Genomic DNA, 16,282 nt, shown 5'->3' on the forward strand with positions numbered 1-16,282 from the left:
CTTGTATCGGTCCATAGTCCGATCAAAGCTGGATTATGGGAGCCTCGTCTACTCGTCTGCTCGGCCATCCCTCTTACGCCGTCTCAACTCCATCCACCATTGGGGGTTACGTCTTGCGACCGGAGCATTCTACACTAGTCCCATCGAGAGTCTTTATGCTGAAGCTGCCGAATTACCATTGACCTACCGGCGCGACGTACTGCTTTGTCGGTATGCCTGCCGGCTGTTGTCAATGCCCGACCACCCGTCTTATCAGTCCTTCTTCGCCGATTCTCTCGACCGTCAGTATGGGTGGTATGTGTCTGCCCTGCTGCCCCCTGGAGTCTGCTTTCGTCGCCTACTTCGACAATTGGATTTTGCCCTCCCTGCCATCTTCAGAGAGGGTGAGAGCCCGACACCACCGTGGCTCCAGGCTCTGGTTCATATTTATCTCGACCTCAGCTCGCTCCCGAAGGAGGGTACTCTGGCTGTAGTGTATTGCTCACGGTTTGTCGAACTTCGTGTGCGACTTGCCAGTCACAGCTTTATTTACACTGATGGCTTCAAAACTGACGATGGTGTCGGCTGTGCCTTTGTCGTCGGGGCCAGCACCTTTAAATACCGGCTCCTCGACCAGTGTTCCAGCTTTATGGCCGAGCTTTTTGCTCTCCATCAGGCCATTCAGTATGCCCGCCGCCGCCGCCATTCATCGTATGTACTCTGCTCTGATTCACTCAGTGCTCTTCAGAGCCTTGGATCTCCATATCCGGTCCATCCCTTTGTGCAACGGATCCAGCAGTCCCTCTATTCTTCTGCTGCTGATGGCTCTCCTGTCAGCTTTCTGTGGGTTCCCGGCCATGTAGGAGTGCCTGGGAATGAGGCTGCAGTCCTCCTGCCTCGGCCAGCCTCCCATTGTGTCCCGTCATCTGACATTAGTGGGGTTGTTTGTAAGAGGCTTGTGTCTTTGTGGTGGGATACTTGGTCATCACTTCAAGGAAACAAGCTCCGGGCAGTAAAACCGATCCCAACTGCTTGGACAACCTCCTCCCAACCATCTCGGCGAGAAGAGGTCCTTCTGACCAGGTTGCGGATTGGGCATTGCCGGTTTAGCCTACCTGCTCTCCAGTGACGCAGCCCCGCAGTGCCCTTGTGGTCATGCATTAACAGTGCGCCATGTTTTATTGTCGTGTCCTCGTTTTAGTCAGTCTCGTGTTGTCCTGTCTCTGCCATCTACTTTACAGGATATTTTAGCTGATGACGCTCTAGCAGCTGCTCGTGTTCTTCGTTTCATTGCTTTGCCTGGCTTGTCCAAATTCATCTAACTCCTTCACTTATTTTATCTGCATCTTTGTAAGAACTTTCTGGGGTCCCCCCCCCCTTGAGTTTTACTAGATTCTATGTGCTCTAACACTTGTGACTGGGCGCTAATGACCTCAGTAGTTGAGCGCCCTTAAAACCAAAAAAAAAAAAAAAAAAAAATTGTGGAAATGGAAGAGGATGTAGATGAAGATGAAATGGGAGATATGATACTGCGTTAAGAATTTGATAGAGCTCTGAAAGACCTAAGTCGACACAAGGCCCCGGGAGTAGACAACATTCCATTAGAACTACTGACAGCCTTGGGAGAGCCAGTCCTTACAAAACTCTACCATCTGCTGAGCAAAATGTATGAGACAGGCGAAATACCCTCAGACTTCAAGAAGAATATAATAATTCCAATCCCAAAGAAAGCACACATTGACAGATGTGAAAATTACCGAACTGTCAGTTTAATAAGTCACAGATGCAAAATACTAACGCGAATTCTGTACAGACGAATGGAAAAACTGGTAGAAGCTGACCTCGGGGAAGATCAGTTTGGATTTCGTAGAAATATGGGAAGACGTGAGGCAATACTGACCCTACGACTTATCTTAGAAGAAAGATTAAGGAAAGGCAAACCTACGTTTGTAGCATTTGTAGACTTGGAGAAAGCTTTTGACAATGTTGACTGGAATAATCTCTTTCAAATTCTGAAGGTGGCAGGGGTAAAATACAGGGAGCGAAAGGCTATGTACAATTTGTACAGAAACCAGATGGCAGTTATGAGTCGAGGGCCATGAAAGGGAAGCAGTGGTTGGGAAGGGAGTGAGACAGGGTTGTAGCCTCTCCCCAATGTTATTCAATCTGTATATTGAGCAAGCAGTAAAGGAAACAAAAGAAAAATTCGGAGTAGGTATTAAAATCCATGGAGAAGAAATAAAAACTTTAAGGTTCGCCGATGACATTGTAGTTCTGTCAGAGACAGCAAAGGACTTGGAAGAGCAGCTGAACGCAATGGACAGTGTCTTGAAAGGATATAAGATGAACATCAACAAAAGCAAAATGAGGATAATGGAATGTAATCGAATTAAGTCAGGCGATGCTGAGGGAATTAGATTAGGAAATGAGACACTTAAAGTAGTAAACGAGTTTTGCTATTTGGGGAGCAAAGTAACTGATGATGGTCGAAGTAGAGAGGATATAATATGTAGACTGGCAATGGCAAGGAAAGCGTTTCTGAAGAAGAGAAATTTGTTAACATCCAGTATAGATTTAAGTGTCAGGAAGTCGTTTCTGAAACTATTTGTGTGGAGTGTAGCCATGTATAGAAGTGAAACATGGACGATAAATAGTTTGGACAAGAAGAGAATAGAAGCTTTTGAAATGTGGTGCTACAGAAGAATGCTGAAGATTAGATGGGTAGATCATGTAACTAATGAGGAAGTATTGAATAGGATTGGGGAGAAGAGCAGTTTGTGGCACAACTTGACAAGAAGAAGGGATCGGTTGGCAGGACATGTTCTGAGACATCAAGGGATCACCAATTTAGTACAGGAGGGCAGTGTGGAGGGTAAAAATCGTAGAGGGAGACCAAGAGATGAATACACTAAGCAGATTCAGAAGGGTGTAGGCTGCAGTACGTATCAGGAGGTGAAGAAGCTTGCACAGGATAGAGTAGCATGGAGAGCTGCATCAAACAGTTCTCAGGACTGAAGATCACAACAACAACAAGGCAAGGGACCGATGACCTTTGCAGTTTAGTCCCATAGAACTTGACACAAATTTCCAAATCTACCCCATACACAGGCCTGTTACAGCAAAATGGTAACAAATTGCCCTATGCATCGTTATGTTACAGCACATTTGTAATTGATTGCCACAATACATCACCATGTTACATAAAATTGTAACAAATTCCACCATACCCCAAATCAGTGGTGACAGTGTGTGTATGTGATATAACCAGAGAGTGGGTGTCAGCTACTGAATCCCAAATAGTATTCTTAACACTGGCGGCTGCCATTATCCCAATTAAGGTGTGTACCATGAGCTGAAACGCATGTTGGATACTACTGGTGTCATGATAGTAAGTTTACATGATGATTGCTGTTATCCTGATCAGTACAACTACCATTACTTTTAATGTACGATTTTACTCAACAATTAAAAAAATAATGCCCTGTCAGTTGGTCTCAGCTACTGGATCTCAAAACTGTATTCTAATACCAAAAGCTTGTAGTGTATGTGGCATAACCTGACAGTGAGTGTCAGCTACTGGGTCTCAAATAGTATTCTAACAGCAGAAGTTGACACATGTGGCTATAACCCAACAGTGAGTATCAGCTATTGGATCTGGATCTTAAATAGTATCCCAAACACCAAACAAAATTCAAAAAAATGGGTCCATTCATCAGCACTACTTTACAAAATTGTAACAAATTGCCCCATACATCTACATTGTTGCACAAAAGTGCAAGATATCACAACTCTTACACAAAATTATCAAAAATAGCCACATACATCAACATTCTTGCACAAAACTGTAGTAGACAGCCCTTTTCATTGTCATTGTTACACAAACTGCTAAGAAATTGTTTCATACATTGTCATTTATGCTGATGTCATTTATACATATTCTTAGTTAGCAACATATGGTGCAATTTGTTACAATTTCATGTCACAATGATGACGTACGATACAATTTGTTAGTTTTGTGAAACACGAGGTGTATTGGGGCAGTTTGTTATAATTTCGTGTACCAATGACAATGTATGGGGCAATTTGTACAATTACATTTTTGCCTAATCTATAACTGTCTGCCTACATAAGTGACTGGTCAGCATAAATGGTTGGCACACGGAGGACCTGGGTTCAAGTCCTCCATACTGCCAAGGATTTTTCCTTGGTGGAGGACTGGTATGGGATGTACTCAGCCTTGTGATTGCAACTGAGGAGCTACTTGACTGACTAGTAGTGGCTCCACTGTCCAGAAAATCTGCCAAAAGGCCAAGATAGCAGTGTGCTGATCACATGTCCCTCAATAACACATCTGCTTGACACTGCAATGCAGAGGATGACACGGTGGCCAGTGGATAGCCCTTTGGCATTCACGGCCTGGCCAGGAGCTCGTTTTTTATCTATAACTGTATGTAAAATGGGAGAATTGGTTACAATGTTGCTGTATCATGGTGACATACAGGGTATTACAAAAAGATACGGCCAAACTTTCAGGAAACATTCCTCACACACAAAGAAAGAAAATATGTTATGTAGACATGTGTCCGGAAACGCTTACTTTCCGTGTTAGAGCTCATTTTATTACTTCTCTTCAAATCACATTAATCATGGAATGGAAACACACAGCACAGAATGTACCAGCGTGACTTCAAACACTTTGTTACAGGAAATGTTCAAAATGTCCTCCGTTAGCATGGATACATGCATCCACCCTCCGTCGCATGGAATCCCTGATGCACCGATGCAGCCCTGGAGAATGGTGTATTGTATCACAGCCGTCCACAATACGAGCACGAAGAGTCTCTACATTTGGTACCGGGGTTGTGTAGACAAGAGCCCCCATAAATGAATGTCAAGAGGGTTGAGGTCAGGACAGCATGGAGGCCATGTAATTGGTCAGCCTCTACCAATCCATCGGTCACCGAATCTGTTGCTGAGAAGCGGTCTTATACTTCATCTGAAATGTGCAGAAGCTCCATCGTGCATGAACCACATGTTGTGTCGTACTTGTAAAGGCGCATGTTCTAGCAGCACAGGTAGAGTATCCCGTATGAAATCATGATAACGTGCTCCATTGAGCGCAGGTGGAAGAAACTAAAATGAGATCTAACATGGAAATTAAGCGTTTCCGGACACATGTCCACATAAAATCTTTTCTTTATTTGTGTGTGAGGAATGTTTCCTGAAAGTTTGACCGTACCTTTTTGTAACACCATGTATAGGGGCAAAGTGTCAAGTAGCCTCATACCCTAACAGTACCCATCATACATTCAGGGTAATGGTACTCACCATGTCAAATGACCATCATTACGCTCAGTAGTATCAACCATGGCAGTCACCATAATTAAGGTTGTGGCAGTCACAGTCTACTGTTCAGCATGTTATTTCATCAAAGATTCTTGTAGTCTCCACTATGTAATAGCATAAGTTAGCAATGTCAGCAGAAGATCAAGAACATTTTGTAATACAAGATAAAGTTAATAACTTAGCATGGATGCACTATAATGCGTGGGTGACTTTCTAAAATAGCTGAAAATGGATAGTTCAAAGCATATCAACCCTCATTTCCAACCTGTATGAAGGTGTATCAATGTTGTTTCATTGAGGTGTCATGTAGTTTGAACAGAGTGACAGCATTTTTCAGTCACTGGCAAGTGCACTTATAAGCTGAAGGTTAGGTGAACAGTAATGTTACATGTGTTTCGTAATTTATACAACGGATCTTTAAATATTTTGATAAATAATGCACACACATTTTGTTCTCTTTAAAGCATAGTGCAGTAATCAAACTTTGCTTGTTGTGATGTGCACATTAATCTATTAGATATATCAGTAGTGCCAATAATCTGTATTTTTTTAACAATATTATAGAAGAATGAAATTACTTCAGTAGCACCTTTTATGTTTTGTACTTCAGATACACACATAGTTTGATTGCTTCAAAGACTGAATTTTTGTTGACAATCAGAGACCTGTAGCTATACTTGCATTTTGATAAATAACTTTGTTTTGATAAAAAGATCTCATTTTCAATACCTGGAACTTTCATCTTTGTGTGAAACCTTTTCCATCTTTTCCTTTTTACATTATGTATTTGGTACTTTTAACAGAGCAGAAAAGATAGATTATTACTTGCCATACAGATAACCTGCTAAGTTGCAGATAGGCCCGATTAAAAGACACTTACACATAAGCCTTTGGCCACAGTCAATTGGAAATAGAGAAACACACACCATTCATTACTACAAGCAAGCACACCTCACGCATAGCCCGCCCAGATATCCGTGCAGTCTAATGCGCTGTTTCCCGAGTGGGAAGCCTCAGCGATTGAGGGCTGGTTCCCCTTATTCCACCTCAGTCACACTATGTCAAATTCTGTCTCCATGTACACGTAAACCATAATTACTCTACCACGCAAACATTTGGGGTTTACACTTGTCTGGTATGAGATGTTCCCCAGGGGGGGGGGGGGTCAAATGGGGGCTGAACTGCACAATAAACCTGGATTTGGTGTGGGGCGGCAGTGGGGTGGGTGGTCTGCTGTGGTCTGTTGTGGGGTTGTGAACTGTTAGGGCTATGGCAGGACGAAGCCTCTCCATCGTTTCCTGACTGCCAACTCTGGCAGCACAGGCTGGAGTGCAACTATACTGTGAGATAGAAGCAGTAATTTGAATGGGGTGAGGGAAGGGGAAGTGCTAGCAGTGTATAGGTTAGGGAAGAAAGGAGTGTCATCTTGCGAGGTGTGCAGGTACTAGAACGCTATCAGGCACAGCGTCAGGAGGTTGTGGAGCAGGGAATTGGGGAAAATGGAATTAAAAAGGAGAGGAGCAGAGAAAGATGGGCAGGTGCATTAGCAGAGGATGACAAAGAAAGAGTGTAGGCGATGAGAATGGGGAGGAGGTAATAGGACAGAGAGGGTGGGTAATGTTGGGTGGAGGGTGTGTGGACAGTATGTTACCATAGGTTGAGTCCGGGATAATTACAGGATCACAGAATGTGTTGTAAGGGTAACTCCCATCTGTGCAGTTGAGAAAAGCTGGTGGTGGATGGCTTGGTTGGTGAAGCAGCCATTGAAATCAGGCATGTTGTGTTCAGCTGCATGTTGTGCCACAGGGTGGTCTACTTTCCTCTTGGCTATAGTTTGGTAGTGGCCATTCATCCAGGTGGACAGCTGGTAGGTAATCTTCATGTAGATTGTTCTTATTCCTATGACATTTAACTGGTGAATAAATAATGCTGAAACTTGTAGTGCAATGAAAGATAGATAGCTCCATGTCATGCATTTAAAAAATGTATTAGTCATTTACAATAAAATTCAGGTACAATGTGAGATATACAATCACAGCACATTACGATGCGTAAATACACCGATTTCCTAACCATATACAAATTACAGGGTGGTATTTCTGTTGTCACAATAAACTGCCAGCACATACAAAAATAAGAACTTGGGACATATATATATATATATATATATATATATATATATATATATATATATATATATATATATATATATATATATATATATATATAAAAACCACAAAGATATAGCTTGTTAGCCACGCTTTAAAGTTCTCTGTAGAACATTGTGTGTGAATTCCCAGTTATAATTTAGTTGTCAGAGGAAGACTAAATTATTTTTGGATGTATCTACTTTTGCATGGATGGGTACACATACAGCAACCTAGAGCACTTAATACATTACATTACATTACCTGAAATGTCAGCAGCTGTTTCCAAAGTGGTAACTTCAATGTGAGCAATGTTTGACATTCAAGTAAATCAGTTTCCAGAGGATTAGATCAGATGAGGGAAGGAAGGCGGGAAGTATTTGCTTGATTCTGTGAGGAATGCAATGAAAAAGGACATTAGTGGATCTTTCTATGTAAACAACACAAAGCAATCCTTTCAAGTTAAACATCTCTGATTTCTGCCACATTTTCTATGTTCAATGATCTCGGTAAGAGATGAACAGCTACCGAGCTCTGCCATACACTGTCAGATGGCTTGCGGAGTATGGATGTAGATGTAGATGTATATGAGAACCCTGTGGAAATTACAGGCCTGGAAACTGAAACAAAAATTTACTAGACTTGTGATTCTAATCTATATAGAGCAATGGACTTACCACCAGAAAATTAATTTAGTAGGCCCTTGCATTAATATGCAGTATGACTTCACATCCTCCAGTTAATCTTTTCCCTTCCTATCCCAGACTGTCACCAGCCAGCAGTCAAGGTGATCCTGGGTGTAGAGGAACCTTTCTTAACTTAAATGTGTTGTCTCCTAGAGACTTCCATAGAATAACATGAAAGTGTGTATATGTGCCACTTCCATTTTCATTTATCAGTGCAATATAATGAAACTATCAGGTTTCTTTCCATGCGGAAGGAGGTGCGCTTAGTAACTGTACTAATTTCAAGTAGTAAAGGGTACCCCTTACTACTTGACATTGGAACTAAATAACTCAAAATATACCACACACAGAATATATAAATATATTTTTATAAGGATTGGATAGGAAATTTACGCTTGTATTATAGATTTTAATTAAAATTGTACCAACCATCACCACCTCACACATTATCATTGGCACTTTCGTCAGTGAAATTAATTTCATAATTACGTTCTTGAATGCGCAATGACAGAACAAGCAGTGGCAATGGCCAAGCTAAAGAAGTTTTTTTTTTTTGTTTTGTTTATGCCTTCTGGCTGGATCAACGGAAGCGTCCGATTCCACCCGTCTGCTTTGACCCGTGACGTAATGGTATTGTGGTGTGTGACGTCACGACGATGTGGAGTTTTTGAGTTGGTTGTGTTTCTAGGTGCCATGTTGTTATATTTGCTGGTGCCCTCTGCTGGTAAAAATAGACGTGCTCAGTTTAACGGGTAACATTGTGTTCATTTGAGTTAGGGTTGTCATCGTGCTAAAGTAGTTTTGAGTTTCTGTAGTTAGTGCGATAACGTGGGTTGTGAAGTATTTTCAGTGAATTATTTAGGCGAATAGCCTAGGAAGAAATTGACTCCTTGCGAGAAAACGTAAAAACTGATAATTGTGACCGGAATGTTGCGGCATTTTTTGTAACACAACTAGAAAAAAAAGGAAGACCTTAAAGAATATGGTACCATTGTCTAGGTGAAAGATAACGTATGCATGAGACAATACAAATTTGGGCTGAAGTTCTGTAGAAGCCAAATTATTTTATTGTTGCCAGTGCCACATAAGCTTTCTGTGTATGTGATTCACACACTTTTAACTTTTGCTGCAGAGTTTTAAAGGTGGAAAGAGAATGTAGCAACGCATCAGGAACATTCGTTATGGTCATACAGTGCAGTATTTGTTTCATGCAGTCCCGCACTGCTAGTATGTTCTTACATCCATGTCTCAATTATTAAAGCACGATAAGATGGGTTGGAATGACACTGACGAAATTACATACAAATAGTGTTTAACAACAGAGATCAAGGTACTGAGGTGTTTGCTACGACTTTAAACAGCTTCTACAACACTAATTTATCACCCAGCAGGAGCTGGAAATCTTTCGGATACTAAAGACGAACGCAAAGTAAAATGATCTCGCGTTCGTAATACGCAGGTATCACAACAGTTCACAGGGAAAAATTCACCCATTACAAATGCAAATACTAATTAAGTCTGTCATATATGGAAATATCCGACTTATTTCATTACACATTTCTACATGATCCCACTCTTTTGTTCTTTAATTTTGGTGAGATGATAACAAATAAATAGGCAAAACGATTTTGGCTCATTTATGCACAGCCTTGACTTATCCGCGTTATTACCGACAGACGTTCCTTTACACAATTAATTATACTAAACGAGTTGATGGAAAATTGCGCTCATTGCAATTAACAAATATCAGATTTTTAAGCTACACAGAAAAAACACCATGAAACGCGAAAGATAATATGGATCACAATTTCATTTTTGTTTATTATGAAAATGTTTTCAATTAACAATTCAGTATTGATATTTTTATTTCTTTAATAATGCGCTATTTCGCTAGTGGCATCTGGAAAAATGAAATTCGTGCTAATTACTGAATATTTTCGTATTTCTTATTTTTATGACTGACATATCTCCCCTTCTAACATCCTTGATTACGTCTTTGACAGCAGAATACTTCTTTGAACGCTATGCAGAGGAAAACAAAGACGCGTGAATATTTGTATTTTGGCGGCAGTAGTGTGTTGTTTGCGCATCGTGTACGGTTTGTTGTCGTCGAAGACTAGCAAAATGGCTGGTGTTTTTGGCATTCACGTGGGGAATTCTTCGGCCTGCTTGGCGTATTGTAAGGTTGGTAATGTTTTTCATATTTGTTGTTCACTGAGAACTTCTAATGTGCCAGAAGTGAAGTCATGAACGATTATTCTTCTAGCTCGAATGTATTCGTGAGAAACGTTCTAATAAGATCATATCAATGTAACTTTGACATTATTTTACGTTTTGTTTCTCAGGATGGGAAAGTTGATATTATAGCCGACGACAGTGGCAACAGAATAATGCCTGCAATAGTCGCGTTTGTAGACGGTGAAGAGGTAAGGAAATTTTGTACTAAGCAGCAGTTTATTTGAATAGTGCCCTCTAAGCTGAAATTGCCTGTTACTTCTTAATTTAGTTGGTTTACCACTGTTCCGTAATTCCGCTTCGTGATCAAAATTTAAGAGATCGAATGTGTTTCAGACTGTTGGACTCCCAGCGAAGGCAGCTCTTGTTAGAAATGCCACATGTACAATCGTTCGCAATAAGAAACTCTTAAATGACAGTATTCCTGACGACGAACTTGAGCATCATATCAAGTCAGTGAAATGTAAAATAGTGACTGAAGGAGGCGTGAAATATGAAATCCGAGATGAAGACAAGATTGCTGTGTATACCCCAGAAGGAGCCATGACGTGCATTTACAAAAAGCTGTTTGGTATGTAGAAATGTTTTTATGCGTATCGCCCCGATCTCATATTCCTACGAGTAGCTAGTATGGTTCATTCCGTGTAATCTCACAGGGGGTGAAAATGTGGCTATTTCAGAATTTAGTCATATTTGGAACATGGATGCCCACATGTCTCAGTAGTAAAACTGCCAAATAGCACTGTTCTAACTCTTACCATTTTTGATAAATTCAGGTTTGAAGATTCATGGGTGGGTACCCAGTCATTAGGAACCGGTTTCCGTATTCTCAGACACTTGCTATTCAGTAATGAGGTGACCTACAGACATCAAGTATTTTAGTCATGTACTGTGTGAGTCATTAAGTTGATATATTGCATAAAAAGTAGGATACATCTCTGTTTTTTATGACTAACGTTGCGAATTGCTCTTTCTCCGTGATGTGCTTTACATGTGTGATTTTTTACAAATTATAACTTCACAGAGGGGAAAAATGCAGACTTCATCGTACGCACTATAACTCTTTAGTGCTAGCATTAAGTATAAATAACAATGACAAGCTTTTGGCATTCAAATTAGTAGTTCTTACCTTCACTTAAAGATGACTCCATCACAAAAAAGGGCAAATTTGACAAATTTCAAAGTCCTGTGGGGTACATAGACAATTGAATCACAATATGATTTTTTGCTGAAATGTTTATATATCTGTCAGCAATCTTATCTGCAAAGAATACAGGGCATTAATAATAAAAACGTGTATTCCTTGAAAAATTGACCTGTAGGTCAGAACTGTAAACAATTTAGAGCTGAAAACAGTTATGAATCATTTTTCTCAGTGTGTATGTTGTATTTCTCTGTTAAGTGTCTTTCCTGTGTAAAGAATTAAGGGACAATGTGGGTGCACAAATGAGGTGATACATCCGTATTCTGTCACTGCAACTTAAAAAGACAAGTTAAATGAAACATAAGAAATGGTGTAAGCAGTAATGAGACACAGTAATAACTTTAAATATGTACTTATATGTACAGATATAAAAATTTTACAAAGAACATTTTGATAAACAAATTCAAATATAAAGAAGGAAACTAACTTTAAAACCCTTCCACTTTGCATATAACTGTTTTCCTCGACATCTTGATGCAGAAGCAAAATGAGTTCACTTAAATGTGAGAGATATTATTTTTTTCCGAAGCACTTGTTGTCATGTTTATACAACTCCTCACTGTGTCTTTGTAATGATGGGAATCTGCCTGACATGTAGCAGCATTGGATAAGGGGACCCAAACAGCATCATTCCAAGCTAGCCATGAAGGGAATTGTAAATCAGCAGTAGGCATGCAGTTAATCTCAACATCTTTAAACTCATGTGATGCCTGGGAAATGGGTCCTGTGTGCCAGATTTTGTTGTATTTGAAAGCCACGTTCTGCCTGACTTGCAACCTTTTCTGCAAACCATTTCATGAGCTCCCATTGCGACACTGCTCCTTTTTTATATGTTGGAAGTCTCTTTATTATAAAGGTGTTAATTGCAGTGAGTAGTAATGTGTGGTGCAATCATATTACTGGAAATGTCATTGCTATACTGTACCTGTGTTCTGAGAAACCTTAATGTTACTTGGTCTGTGAAGAAGCAGAGCATATTAGCACCCTGTATTGTCTGGAGTGCCCTGTGAACAATGCAACCAATTTTCCGATATAAGGAGCTCCTAACTCAGAAATGTAGAATTCAGCTCGTAATGGACAGTTTCAAGTTTTTATTATCTGCTCCACCTTTATTGAGTATTGTCAGAGTAACTTCTACTGTTGGTGTCCTAGAGCACATCGGACTTGGAGAAAGAACAATTAAAGAGAGTCATGGTTTAATTGCTGCTCCAGAATGCAGGAGTGGTCAAAAGATGTTACCTGGAATTGTCAGAGAAAAAGTAGTGATATCTTACGAAAATGATAATATTTCAAGACTTTGTGCAAGGAATTAAAGACTCCTTCCACCATGGTTCATAACAAGAAGATTCACAGAAAATTGCATGAAGGTTTCTTGAAATACAAGTACAGCACAGTGACAGTTTCAGAAACCCAATTGAAACAAGCATTTCTAGTCATTGCTACTATCACCTTTCTAATGAAGAGACTTCCAATGAATGCAAATGGGAGCACTGTTGCTATGGAAACTCGTGAAAATGCTTTTTGGGAACGATTGCAAGTTGAGCAGAATGTGGCTTTCAAATTCTACAAAATCTGGTACACAAGACACATTTTCCACCAGTCACGTGAATTTAAAGATGTTGAGATTAACCATATGCCCCCTACAGATTCACAATTCCTCTCATGGTGCAGTTGGAATGATGCTGTTTGGCTACCCTTTGCCATTGTGACGTCTAAGGCAGATGTCCTATCATTACAAAGACATGGTGCACAGTTTTATAAACATGACAATAAGTGCTTTGGAGAAAAATCATATCTCTCACCTTTAAGTGAACTCATTTCATTTTTGCATCAAGATATCAAGGAAAACAGTTATATGCAAGGTGTGTGTGTTTTAAAAATGCAGTTTCCATCTTTGTATTTGATTTTTTATTTTTTTTATGAAATTTTTCTTTGTGGAGGTTTTATATCAGCATATACTGGTATATATTCAAAGTTCTTAACATCTCTCATTATTGCTTGCTGCTTTTCTTACTTTTCACTGAAGTTTGTTTTTAATTTACAGTAACAGAATAAAAATATATCACCTCATTTGTGCACTAAAGTTATCTATTGTAATTCTTTACACTGAAAAGACAACTAACAGTGAAATAATAATAAAAAATCCCGTGGAGGCCCGGGAAAAGAATAGGCCTCCGGTATGTTCTGCCAGTCATAAAAGGCGAAGAAAAAGGAATAACCACTAATAGGGCTAACCCCCCTTTTAGTGTGATTAGTTGGTTCAGGACAGAACTAAAGAAGCCTCGGACAAGCGCCGTCATGGTCGGGGATGACGCTTGAACCCTATGCCCGCCCACAATGGTAATGACACTGCTAGCCAACTGGAAAATGATTCAAATCCAAATAGAGGTGTTTTGCAGGATATGCTTCCTGCAACCACCCTAGAAGGAAAACAAAAACAGAGGATGATATGGTCAGATGAAGTTAATCGACACCTCATGCTCTGTTATTACCAGGCAACAAACCTAGGAACCAACACAACTGGATACAGATCACAAGTATACACAACATTTATAATCAGATGCCCAGAATTAAAATTTTTAACAGAACAACGACTAGCTGATCAGATCGGTGTAATAATAAAAAATAACAGGATACCCCAGTCAGAATTAGAAAACATCAAACAACAAGTACAACAAATACTGGAACAAAATAATGTGCAATCAGAAGAAGAAGAAAATACAGTAATGAACTCAAACATCCCAGAGCAAACAAACAAAGGAAAACACGCATCAATTAAACAATCAGAGGAAAACTAAATCTTAAGACAGCCACCAGAACAAGCACAAATAGAACACGAAGTGACACACATGTTAGATATAGAAGAAAAAATTCAGCTGACATATATAGAATACAAATACAGACATTAGACCATTCTTGCATAGACCACCAAATAACCCACAAGTCGAAACAACAATAAAAACTATCAACACAATCATACACAACAAAATAAATGAAAACACAACTATGGAAGAGTTACAACTACTGGTTTATATAGGAGCACTCACTACACTAAATATACACACTAGGCAGAGATCAGAACCAACCAACACACAGAAGAAACCCACAAAACCAGCATGGCAACACAGGCTACAGATCAGAATAGAAAAACTGAGAAAAGACATCGGACAGCTAACACAATTTATAAGAAATGAAATGTCAGAAAAAAAGCGAAAAAGGTTAGGTAAAATCTCACAACAAGAAGCGATAGAGCAATTAGATGAAAAGAAGCAGAAATTACAAGCATTGGCCAAACGACTTAGGAGATACAAAAAAAGTGAAAATAGTAGAAAACAGAACCAAACATTCAACACAAACCAAAAGAAATTTTACCAGACAATAGATAACACACACATTAAAACAGACAATCCACCAAACATAACAGACATGGAACACTTCTGGAGCAACATATGGTCAAACCTGGTACAACATAACAGGCATGCACGGTGGATACAAGCAGAAACAGACACATACAAGATGATACCACAAATGCCTGAAGTGATAATTTTGCAACATGAAGTCACCCAAGCAATTAATTCTACTCACAATTGGAAAGCCCCTGGAAAAGATAAAATAGCAAATTTCTGGCTAAAGAAGTTCACCTCAACACATTCACATCTAACTAAATTATTTAACAGTTATATTGCAGACCCATACACATTCCCAGATACACTTGCACATGGAATAACTTATCTGAAACCTAAAGATCAAGCAGACACAGCAAACCCAGGTAAATATCGCCCCATAACATGCCTACCAACAATATACAAAATATTAATTTCAGTCATTACACAGAAATTAATGACACATACAACACAGAACAAAATTATAAATGAAGAACAAAAAGGCTGTTGCAAAGGAGCACGAGGATGTAAAGAGCAACTGATAATAGATGCAGAGGTGACATATCAAGCTAAAACTAAACAAAGGTAAAGGTCGCTACACTCCGCATACATTGATTACCAAAAAGCCTCTGATAGTGTACCCCAGTCATGGTTACTACAAATATTGGAAATATACAAAGTAGATCCTAAATTGATACAGTTCCTAAACATAGTAATGAAAAATTGGAAAACCACACTTAATATCCAAACAAATTCAAATAATATCACATCACAGCCAATACAGATTAAGCGTGGAATATACCAAGGAGACTCATGAAGTCCTTTCTGGTTCTGCCTTGCTCTGAACCCACTATCCAACATGCTAAATAATACAAATTATGGATACAATATTACTGGAACATACCCACACAAAATCACACATTTGCTATACATGGATGATCTAAAACTACTGGCAGCAACAAATCAACAACTCAACCAATTACTAAAGATAACAGAAGTATTCAGCAATGATATAAATATGGCTTTTGGAACAGACAAATGTAAGAAAAATAGCATTGTCAAGGGAAAACACACTAAACAAGAAGATTACATATTGGATAACCACAGCAACTGCATAGAAGTGATGGAAAAAACAGATGCCTATAAATATCTAGGATACAGACAAAAATAGGAATAGATAATACAAATATTAAAGAAGAACTAAAAGAACAATATAGACAAAGGCTAACAAAAATACTGAAAACAGAATTGACAGCAAGAAACAAGACAAAAGCTATAAATACTTATGCTATACCAATATTT

General features: G+C 39.3%; 1 protein-coding gene across 2 annotated transcripts in view; it reads left to right on the top strand.

The window, feature by feature from the left end:
* Positions 1-10,151: 10,151 nt before the first annotated feature.
* The window catches only part of LOC126470716 (heat shock 70 kDa protein 14-like), a 201,153-nt gene continuing 195,022 nt past the window's right edge, over positions 10,152-16,282 (top strand). For both annotated transcript variants that reach the window (XM_050098718.1, XM_050098719.1), the window contains exons 1-3: positions 10,152-10,342; positions 10,504-10,584; positions 10,730-10,964. In XM_050098718.1, the coding sequence (XP_049954675.1) occupies positions 10,283-10,342; positions 10,504-10,584; positions 10,730-10,964 (376 nt within the window). In that variant the 5' untranslated portion in view covers positions 10,152-10,282. The remainder of the gene's footprint in view (positions 10,343-10,503; positions 10,585-10,729; positions 10,965-16,282) is intronic.

This window comes from Schistocerca serialis, chromosome 3, assembly GCF_023864345.2.
Source record: "Schistocerca serialis cubense isolate TAMUIC-IGC-003099 chromosome 3, iqSchSeri2.2, whole genome shotgun sequence".
In the NCBI taxonomy this organism is placed as follows: Eukaryota; Metazoa; Arthropoda; class Insecta; order Orthoptera; family Acrididae; genus Schistocerca; species Schistocerca serialis.